Source organism: Saccopteryx bilineata, chromosome 5 (genome assembly GCF_036850765.1).
Source record: "Saccopteryx bilineata isolate mSacBil1 chromosome 5, mSacBil1_pri_phased_curated, whole genome shotgun sequence".
In the NCBI taxonomy this organism is placed as follows: Eukaryota; Metazoa; Chordata; class Mammalia; order Chiroptera; family Emballonuridae; genus Saccopteryx; species Saccopteryx bilineata.
The window spans coordinates 131,476,861-131,487,629 of NC_089494.1; the positions used below are offsets into that span (position 1 = coordinate 131,476,861).

At 39.4% G+C, this 10,769-nt stretch overlaps 1 protein-coding gene across 3 annotated transcripts in view; it reads left to right on the forward strand.

The window, feature by feature from the left end:
• The window catches only part of ITGB1 (integrin subunit beta 1), a 71,529-nt gene extending 61,161 nt beyond the window's left edge, over window positions 1-10,368 (forward strand). Inside the window, exons 15-17 of one of the 3 annotated variants that reach the window (XM_066279173.1) lie at window positions 265-431; window positions 1,379-1,463; window positions 9,179-10,368. In XM_066279173.1, coding sequence (XP_066135270.1) covers window positions 265-431; window positions 1,379-1,453 — 242 coding nt within the window. In that variant the 3' untranslated portion in view covers window positions 1,454-1,463; window positions 9,179-10,368. The remainder of the gene's footprint in view (window positions 1-264; window positions 432-1,378; window positions 1,464-9,178) is intronic. The other 2 variants (XM_066279175.1, XM_066279176.1) reach the window with 2 other exon arrangements.
• Window positions 10,369-10,769: the final 401 nt, after the last annotated feature.

The window sequence follows — 10,769 nt, forward strand, 5'->3', positions numbered from 1 at the left end:
TGGCTGCCTCACCCGCGTCAGTCCCTGCTGCTCTGGAGGGGTGGAGGGGTCTGCTCAGTGCTCCTGTGCTGGCTGCCTCGCCCGCATCAGTCCCTGCTGCTCTGGAGGGGTGGAGGGGTCTGCCCAGTGCTCCTGTGCTGGCTCCCTCGCCCGCGTCAGTCCCTGCTGCTCTGGAGGGGTGGAGGGGTCTGCCCAGTGCTCCTGCGCTGGCTGCCTCGGCCCCGTTAGTCCCTGCTGCTTATTATCTTCTCTCCGCACTTACAGAGTGCCCCACTGGTCCAGACATCATCCCAATCGTGGCTGGTGTGGTTGCCGGAATTGTTCTGATTGGCTTGGCCTTGCTGCTGATTTGGAAGCTTTTAATGATAATTCATGACAGAAGGGAATTTGCCAAATTTGAAAAGGAAAAAATGAATGCCAAATGGGACACGGTAAGTTGCAAAACATCCAAATAGTAAGGTGGGTTGTACAGTAATGTAACACTTCTGAGACTTGTTTATTAACTCTAAAACGGATGATTAAAGTCCTCATTACATGTTTTATTCCTCTGTAAGCTCATTATTCAGAGAACTTACATTTAGTGAAAAACAAAACATCCTAAATACATTTCATTAAAACTAAATAGCATAAGAATGTATCTTCTAGTTATTTTGGTCAGTTTTTTCATTTCCTTAATAATTTTGATCTCAAATCTGCTCTTCTGCCCTTTTGTCTCCTATAACGCAGTCCTATTCAGTGGAAAGATTTTCTCTCTCATATTTTATTCCCCCGAACAAAGAACCTTAAGTGGAAAGCAGCCAGACTCACAAGGCTATAATTATATATAAATGATTTCTATTTATATGACCTTCCGGAAAAGACAAACAGTTGTAGGGTCCATGGTTTCCCCGGGGGGCTGGGTAGGGGTAAAGGTCAGGAGGATGTTCTTGGGATGACCTTGACTCTAGGTGTGTTTATATAGTTGAGAGTTCATGGAACTGTACTTAACAAGAATATATGAACTCTACAAATTATAACTCAATAAACCTTGCTTTATAAAAAAAGTTAAAAGCTATTAGTGGCCGTGAGTTTGTGCTAGCATTCAGGGTGTGGTTGTGTGGAGCCCGCAGGGCAGGGTGGGAGAGGGGAGGGGAGGGGACAGGCACTGGCCCCTGTGCATTTGTCTTTTGATGCAGAAAGGCTGTAGCTGTTTTCACTATTTTTAAATGATACATAAATTTTAGTCATGCGCATGTTAGTACAATTTGCATGGTTTTTTAAAAAATAATTTCAGAAATATAAAAACAGTAAAATAGTAAAAATTCTCTTTTATAGTGTTAAAACACTATATGTCAGTTTTTTCTGATGAAATCCTTAGAAAATGTTTCTTTTACTTTAGCAAGAAAACCCGATTTACAAGAGTCCTATTAATAATTTCAAGAATCCAAACTATGGACGTAAAGCTGGTCTCTAAGTTGCCGTTGGTATTTGCTTTCATTTCCAGTCTTTGCATGTGAACATGTCCCCTTTCTGACTGCACTGTGTGTCCCCTGTTACTGTTTTCACTTTCTGAAAGTCTGGCTTTATTGATATGATGACATGATGGCTTTCCTCTCTGTGTGTTAATTTAGAGCGATTGTTAAAAGTGCTTTAAGCTAACGGCCTGGAAGCCTGGGCGCACAGTGGTGGGAAGGGCCGCGGGCTGTGGTCGGGCTGACCTGGGTGAGGTCCTAGTTCCCACTGAGTGGGTCCAGTGGGCTGCTTGCTCTCCAGAGCTGTATTGTTCTTGTTTTTACACAGGAGTCAGTAATGTCTTTTGCGTGGCGTGGTAGTTTTTGGTCAACACAGTATCAGCATGTTGGCTGTAATCCTCACTCCAGACCAGTGCTTTAGATAGTTATCCTTACAGAAAAAATCACGCTATGTAATTTTTAGGGGGAAATAGTGACATATGATTGTGAAATCTAAATTGCAAAATAGAAAAAAATAAATGAAACCTTGCATAGCATTTATTCTTTCTAGAACTACTTTGAAAGTCTTTATTCTTGACTGTAACTTAAAATCCTTTTAAAAACTAGACTTTTTATTTATATATACACATAAATAAGTGTTAATGGCTGAATTTGAGTGTTAGATATAATATTGAAATCACAGAATTTTTAAAAAAGCTAACAAAGGCTTTAAAGAAAAAAGTCCTATTATAATTATAAATGTTGAAAATTTCATAGTTGCAATAGGCTTGCTTACCCTCCCCTCTAAGCAGGGGCAGTCTATTTTGGTGACTGTGTTTTACCTGGATGACAAGTTTATCATGGTCACTTACCAGTAGTGGACAGGATTCTTCCTTGTATCTGAATTTGCATGACATGCTTCCTGCCTATTTTAGTATAGGCCCCTAAAACTTTGTACAAAAGATTGTGATTAGAACACGTTATCCTGTCTGGTGATCCAGAATTATTCTTTCCTCTCCCAACTAATTTTATTCTTATTTCACACATGAGGAAACTGAGGCACGAGGAGGATTGGGTGACTTGCCCCAGTTCACATGTCTGGTTGGTGGGATGGCTGAAACTCAGAGCCTGTGGCTGGGCTCCAGGCCCAGGTTGTCCTCAGTATTGTTCCAGCAGCAGTCACATGCCTGGGGGTTGGGGTGGCACCTGGTTAGGACGACTTACTCTATATAGAGAATTACAGCTCTTTGACATTTCATAACTTCAGGGTAACAAACACTTCTGTGTTGGGCAAGCATTGGATCAGGGAAATCACTTTATTACACAGAAACCAGCACTATAGTTTTGCTTATAAAATAATAACAAATACGGTCTCATTATAGGATTGTTTAATATTTTTAGACATCAGTAATATTAGAAACCAAGCCTGACCAGGCGGTGACGCAGTGGATAAAGCATCGGATTGGGACGTGGAGGACCCAGGTTCAAGACCCTGAGGTCGCCAGCTTGAGCATGGGCTCATCTGGTTTGAGCAAAGCTCACCAGCTTGGACCTAAGGTCACTGGCTCGAGCAAGGGGTTACTCGGTCTACTGAAGGGCCGCGGTCAAGGCACATATGAGAAAGCAATCAATGAACAACTAAGGTGTCACAACAAAAAACTGATGATTGATGTTTCTCATCTCTCTAGGTTCATGTCTGTCTGTCCCAATCTATCCCTTTCTCTGACTCTCTCTCTGTCATTGTAAAAACAAAACAAAACATAAAAAAACAACACTGGTCTGATTTTTCTTTTATTACTTAGTAGATTTTAAGATTTTTGAAATGGCAAAGTTCAACTTAATGGCAATAAATTATAGTCAGATTCATATATGGGCAGGTTGCTCCATTTTCATATTAGTCTGAGACTTGCCACTTTCTTATCTAATACTTTCCAGAAAGTCACTTTTAGAAGGAAACATTTGCTTGGTTTTCTTTCTTTTTTGTAGTAGGTCTCAAACAGTTGAATACTGACAATTTCATATGGTTACTTCTCATAGGTAAAAAAATTCTCTATGTCCTACTGAAAAGTGAAATTTTCACCTTTGCTGTATGTTAAGTTGTACTTTGAAAGAAGTTACCAATAACAGTGAAATTTAATGTTTGTATTACTAATATAATTTTTGGCTAAAATGTTACTGCTTCAGCCAAAATAAGCATTTTGGGTAATTTAAGAAGCAAAAGTAAAAATGTCTCTATTCGTTAGTGAAACCCAGAATAACAGCTGCAGATTCTTCTGAGTTGCTTTTTCAAGAAAAGTTCAAGTAGCAATAAAAAATAGAAATTAATGAATGAACATCAAGAAATGAAAATAAATCATGGTATGTTTCTGATACGGGACCGAAGTCTGCCAGTCAGTTATGTTGTCTTATTAATTGGCCCCTGTGATTATTTCAGCACATAAGATGCTCTTGTAGGGACATGAGAAAAATCAAATTGCCAATTTTATAATAGTTAAAGTGGATTAAAAAATTGTCTAGTGTTTCGTCCCTGCTGTTATGGAAAATAAATGGGTCCCTAGTCTCAGAGCAGCGCATCGTGTATCTAGTGTGGCTCACGGAGGCGCTCCTGTGCCACCGTCAGCCCCCCCAGAGCGGCACAGAGGCAGCGTTGCTGAGCTGACATTTCCTGTCTGAATCTAGCCCTGTGCTCTAGATTTACAGCCTTTGCTTTTTACTGGGAGAAGGGTGGCTCTGCATTCTGAACGATGAACACTAATCTGAATTATTTTGGTTTACTTCCATTTAAAATGATGCCTAATGCAGATAGTTTCATTTTACCTCTAACCTTGCATGCTGAATTTTGTTTGAGTGGACTTTGAATAATAAATATAAATGTTTGTATATATGAAAAGGCAAGCTTTTCTCCAGAGGTAAGTTCTGCCATATAAATTATACTTTGGACTCATCAGTAACAGTGTTTTTTTTGTGTGTGTGTGTTTTTTATTTCTGGAGTATTTTATGTACCTCTTTATAATTCTTAAGTATTAAAAGTTAGATTTACCTAATGCAATATTTTAAATAAACTTAAGTAAATGGTAATTTATTTTCCTAGCATTTGAAAGAGTGGGCAGTGCTGACATGTGCGGATTGGAAGACAGAAATAACAAGTGTGTCTTACCTGTGCTGTATAATTTAAGAATGCAGTTGCTAGGTCCAGTTTCCTGGCTCCACGTGAAATGTCTGCTGTAATGTATATATGACAATACATTAGCTCCAGTTGGGATGAAGCTCAGAATTTAATATCTTACGTGATTTTTATCATCCAGATTATCTAATGTCTGTGAGCGATCCTGAGTTCCTCCATGTTTCTGAAAAGATGACCTATCAGGTTGTGTTTTGCTCTCTGGGAGGATATGCTGTCCTGTTCTCATTGTTCTCTGACTTGCTTCTGAGCTGAAGTCATGGTGTCTCTCAGGACCCACCCCTGACACACCAGCTTCCCCCTCGACGATCTTCTGTCTACAGGGGGAAATCCCAACATGTTAGCATGCATCCAGGATCTTCTCTGACTGGGCACTGTCTTCTTTCTTGTCCATTCTCCACTTTCCGGCTGCAAAACATGCACTCACCCACACACCCTGAAACTTCTGAGCTGTGGCTATTTTCTACATAAATGTGCTGTTCCTTTTCCTACACCTGACTTTGCAGATGGTTCTGTTTGCCTTTTGACGTCTTACCTGTACTTAGTCCCTTTTTATACCGTTCCTTTATTATCTATGTAATTCTGTTTTGTAGTATATCAAAGGGACTTAATTTATTTTCATATTTACCATCCACCAGACTGTATCCTTCTCTAGAGGGCAGAAATTTTTGCCAATGAAAGCCAGATCCAAATATACTCTGTAGTGAAGTGTGAATAAAATTTAAAAGCAAAAATTACTGTTTAGATGCTTTCCATAATATTTTTTTAAATTACTGCAAATAGTTCTATAGTGAGATAAAAAACTAAACCGTATTTTAAAATCTTAATTTTTGTCTAAAACCTCAGTATTTTAAGTTTTTTAATATTTGATTTGTACTCACTGTAATTTTCTCTAATAGGGAATTATATGGCTGTACTTCTCACTTGGCTTTCAAGCCTACTTTCAGTTTATAAGAACTAGAAAGAAAATACTACAGCAGGTATTTGAATGTATCAATTAGCATCAGAAATTTTTAGGAAAATGGTGCTGTGAGGTTTTATGTTATTTTCCTTTTATTTTTATTTTTTATTTTTCTTAACCTGAGCTGCCCGTCATGAATTTTCTTTTTACTTTTATTTTTTTTTAACTTTTCCATTGATTTTTTTGGGGGGTGGGGTGGGGAGAAGCATCAACTTGTTCCACTTAGTTGCTCCCTTTAGTTGTGCACTCACTGCTGGCTTCTCATCCGTGCCCTGATTGGAGATCTGATCTGCAACCTCAGTGTGCCAGGAAGCGCTTTGTCCACTGAGCCACCCGGCCAGGGCCTTTCTTGTTATTTAAAATAATTTTTTTCTTAGTTATTTTCCTACTTAAAACATCACTCAATATATTGTAGCATCTTGAAGGATCTCTCGTGTTTATATGGTTTGGAGTCATTTACTGGACTTGACTTTCAGTACTCTATTAAATTATAGTAGTGCAATAAAAATAATTTCAGCAGTACAATATTAAAGAATAACACTTATTTTATGAAGAATGGAAATTATGTTTGTTAACATTCCAAGCAAATTGGGCAGCATGGTGACTGGGTGGAGGCCCAGTGGTGCCCTTGGGGCCACTGACAGCCTTGCCCGGAACATCCTTTATAGGTCTGACTGTGAAGCACCACCCTTTCTCCCTCTTTCCCTCCCAGGATTGAAAGCCAAGGATTCCTGTTAATTATCAGCACCTCCGTGCACATTGAAAGGGTTAAGAATTAGGCAGTTGATGAAAACAGAGTTACTGTATTTCCTCATATATAAGTTGCACCCTTCTCCAAAAAATTCTGACACTCAGTTTTTACTGGGTGTGTCTTATACAGTGGTTGTAGATTTTTTTACTTGCATTTCCTGCTTTTTCACATTTGTCTTCGAGCTCATTGTTTCGTACTTGTTACCGGTATATTACGGTAGGTTATGTCTTGCCACGTTCTGCCCAGAAATGGATCAGAAAAGATTTTAATAGAGTGCCGAATTCAAATTAAAAGTGATCCAGTTTGCAAAAGTGAATGGAAATTGTGCTGCTGAATGTAAGTTTGGTCCTCCTCCAACTGAGAAATCAATCCGACACTGGCTACAGGAAGAAGAAACCCTACTGAAAACGCCATGGCAGAAGAAGGCCATGAGAGGCAAGTCTGCAAAATGGCCTGATTTAGAGAGGGAATTGGAGATATGGATTGAAGAGCAAAGGGCAATTGGAATTCCTGTGACCACAAAGATGGTTCAGCATGAGGCAAGAAGAATTACTGATGAAAAAGAAGTCAAAGATCTCAAAGGAGGACACAGTTGGTGCTTCAGGTTCATGAAACAGAATGGACTAAGCATGTGTACATGTACCAGACTTGCCCAAAAGATGCCTGAAAGCTATGAGCTGAAGGTCCTTGAATTTCATTGTTTTGTCATTCAATGTTGGAAGACACATTAGTTTGAGTTGGGACAGATTGCAAATATGGACAAAGTCCCCCTTCAATTTGATGTCCCAAGTAACAGAACTGTTGATAAGGGGGTGAAAACTGTAACTGTGAAGACAAATGGACATGAAAAGAGCCTTTATCCAGTGTTCTAGCTTGTTGTGCCGACAGAACCAAGCTGCCCTCTATGCTGATTTTCAAACACAAAACAATGCCAAAAGAAGACATTCCTTGAAGAGTGATTGTCCACGTTCATGACAAGGGTTGGAGGGATCAAGATGGGATGAAGATCTGGTTTGAGAAAGTTTGGAGAAGGAGACCAGGTGGGCTCTTACACAAACCTGCCCTATTGGTGCTTGATCAGTTCAGGGCACACATAACAACAAACACAAAGAAGATTGCTGCAGAGCCAAAAACAAAATTTGCCGTCATACCTGGAGACTTGACATCCCAGCTCCAACCACTTGATGTCAGCATTAACAAACCCTTCAAAGCTGCCATGAGACACAAAAGGAACCAATGGATGATGTCTTCTGGGGACAATATGACACCAGCAGGAAGAGTGAAGAAACCAAGTATAGGAGAAGTGTGTACCTTGGTGAAAAGATCCTGGGATAATATCAAGATTGAGATCATTGCCAAGTCATTTAAGAAGTGTGGCATTTCAAATGCCATAGATGGAACTGAGGATGAGGCAATATATGAAGACAGTGATTCATCATCAGATACAGATGAGGACAAGCTAATGAATGGGAGTTTTTTGGGTTTTTTTATAAATAAATTTTTTTTAATGGGGTGACATCAATAAATCAGGGTACATATATTCAGAGAAAACATGTGCAGGTTATCTTGTCATTCAATTCTGTTGCATACCCATCACCCAAAGAGAGATTGTTCTCCGTCACCTTCTATCTAGTTTTCTTTGTACCCCTCCCCCTCTCCCTCTCCCTCCTTCCCTCCCCCCCCCCCCCGCCCCCCGTAACCACCACACTCTTGTCCATGTCTCTTAGTCTCGTTTTTATGTCCCACCAATGTATGGAATCCTGCAGTTCTTGTTTTTTTCTGATTTACTTGTTTCACTCCGTATAATGTTAACAGGATCCCACCATTTTGTTGTAAGTGATCTGATGTCATCATTTCTTATGGCTGAATAGTATACCATGGTGTATATGTGCCACATCATCTTTATGTAGTCTTCTATTTTTTTTTTTTTTTACTGTGATTAAAGCCTGTAAGCAAACCCTTGGCCAATACAGCAAGAATCCATAAAAGAGTAGTGTCCTTAACATGTTCACCAAGTCCAAGTTGGCACCATCACCATGCCAAGTCCCTGATAAATGCAACCCAACCCCAGTTCAGTCTGTTAGGAGCTGTCACAAGGAGCAGGAGTCCAGGAAAAGTCCACATCCAGGAAAAGTCCGCATGGCACTGGAATTGTCACAATTCTATACTTTGCAGCTCACGTCCAAGTCCCAATGACCGCTGCTTCTAGCTGGTAATGATTCAGGTAGACTGGAAAAGCCATCTTGCAGCATGCGTGGATATGGAGCTTCTGTTCTCCTCTGCCTGGAGAGATGAGACCAAGTTGCTTTTCCCTGGAGCTCTGTGACTGTGGCGTGGTAAAGAGAACCTTGGGATACACTAAGCTAAACGGATAGTTTTGACAGTGATGAGGAGTTGTATGAATTTTATGATGAATAAAACTTGAGTTCAATAACTATGTAATACACTTTTTTTCCAAATTTCAGGCCCTAAAATTAAGGTGTGCCTTATACGTGGGGCCATCTTATACATTATATGGGGAAATATGATAATTCTTTCTTAAGACAGGGATTCAAAACTAACTAAAGAGAGCAAGTGGAACAGCCTCCCCTCTTCACTCCACCCCTCTGGACTTGGCCAGCCTGCTCCGCAGCCGGGGAGGGCCCACAGGGAAGCAGCGCCTGGCCAGGGGCAGTGTTCATTGCTTTCATATTTGTGTAGTTTTATGAATACCTTTTTAAATAATTGAGCATGATACCTGGGCCGATAAAACAGAAGTGACTTCTGAAAATGACTGTAGCTTTTAATATTGTTTTATAAAATAATACTACATGATTTCAGTACAGTAACTGACCATTTCTCACTTTTTTTTTTAGGGTGAAAATCCTATTTATAAGAGCGCCGTGACAACTGTTGTCAATCCGAAGTATGAGGGAAAGTGAGCACTGCCTTGCAGACCAGGCAGTGCTGAATGCAGGGTAGTGACTCTCAGCTAAGATTGCCCAGGCAGTGTCACCATGTGTCTTGCTCATGTGCAGGTTTTGAAAATGTACAATATGTATAATTTAAATTTTTTTTGTTATTTTGAAAACAATGTTATAATCAATGCCAGGGACTAACACAAAGGCTTGCGACAGGAGTGTTATCCTTGTCAGCTAAGGTCATGTGGTGCCTTTTTGACCTTTTCTCCTGGACTCTTCAGTCAGGCTCTTATTGGATTAAGTGATATTTTAGAATAACTGAAACAGCAATAGTTAAGTAGTGGGTATGAGAGTTTAGTCATCAAGTATGCAAATTGATTTTTAGTTTTATAGATATGTCAGTTTTCAGTTTAAAAAATCCAAAGTAAATGTCTTACTAACTAGCTTAGAATTGTTTCAGAAATACTTTTTTCTGAAATATTTGCCTATTAGACACGACTGGAGACACATCTGAAAGATGAGAGTATGTTAATTGTGTAAAATAGTTTTGAAATATTGGCTATACAAAGGTCATGGGAAAATGTCAGTTAGGAAGGGAAAACAGCTTTAAAAACCTTTGTGCTATTGTAAGAGTTACTTAATTTTGGTAACTTTTATGCCTTCTCTAAATTCCAACCTTGGATAAAGTATTGGGAAATTTTCTGCAAAAAATCCCCTTAATTTAGCACTATTTACATAAAGTCCTTAATTTACGTCATTTTTTGTTTGAACTGGGGACCTTCGGGCAAGTTTATTTTATTTTGTTTAAAACCTGGTGCTTTTTATCACCACTGCTAATCATTTAATGTGTTTGCAATCTGAGGGTAAATTTTTTTTAAACAGTACTTTCTTTTCCGTGTTTCCACTGTAAACCCGCCTGTGTATGAGCATGTGCAACAGTACTGTGGCCTGCACTGTTGCTGCCTAAGTGCCAGCCTCACTTCTTTAGTGCTAATGACAGACCACTGTACATCTGCTTCTCGCTGTTTGGCCATTTAGTTTCAGATTAGTCACGTTCTTATTGTAACTGCCTTTTAATTTTAACAGTTCACTTTTTACAATGCTGTTTACTGAAGTTATTTATTAAATAAAAATGCCAAAAATAATTTAAATTGGGTATTTTTACTTTGCATTGATACATTTTGTCAGTTTGTTTGCACGACAGCTTGATACCTTAAAGAAGTTGATGTAAAACATTTTCAGTTGCTGGGTATTTCACTTTAGAAGCTAAAACAGGCCTTGGCCAAGTGGCTTCGTTGTTGGTTAGAGCATCATCCTGAAGCGCAGATTGCTGGTTTGATTCCCCCGACAGCACATATAGGAACAGATTGAAGTTCCTATCTCTGTCTTTCCCTCTCTCCTTCCCTCCCTCCCTCTCTTCCTCTCTAAAATCAATAAAATATATGTTCAAAAAATTCTTTTTTAATTAATAAAAAAAGAAGCTAGAACAGTCCCCGGCTGGGTGGTTCAGTGGTTACAGTATCATCCCGCTGTGCTCAGGTTGTGG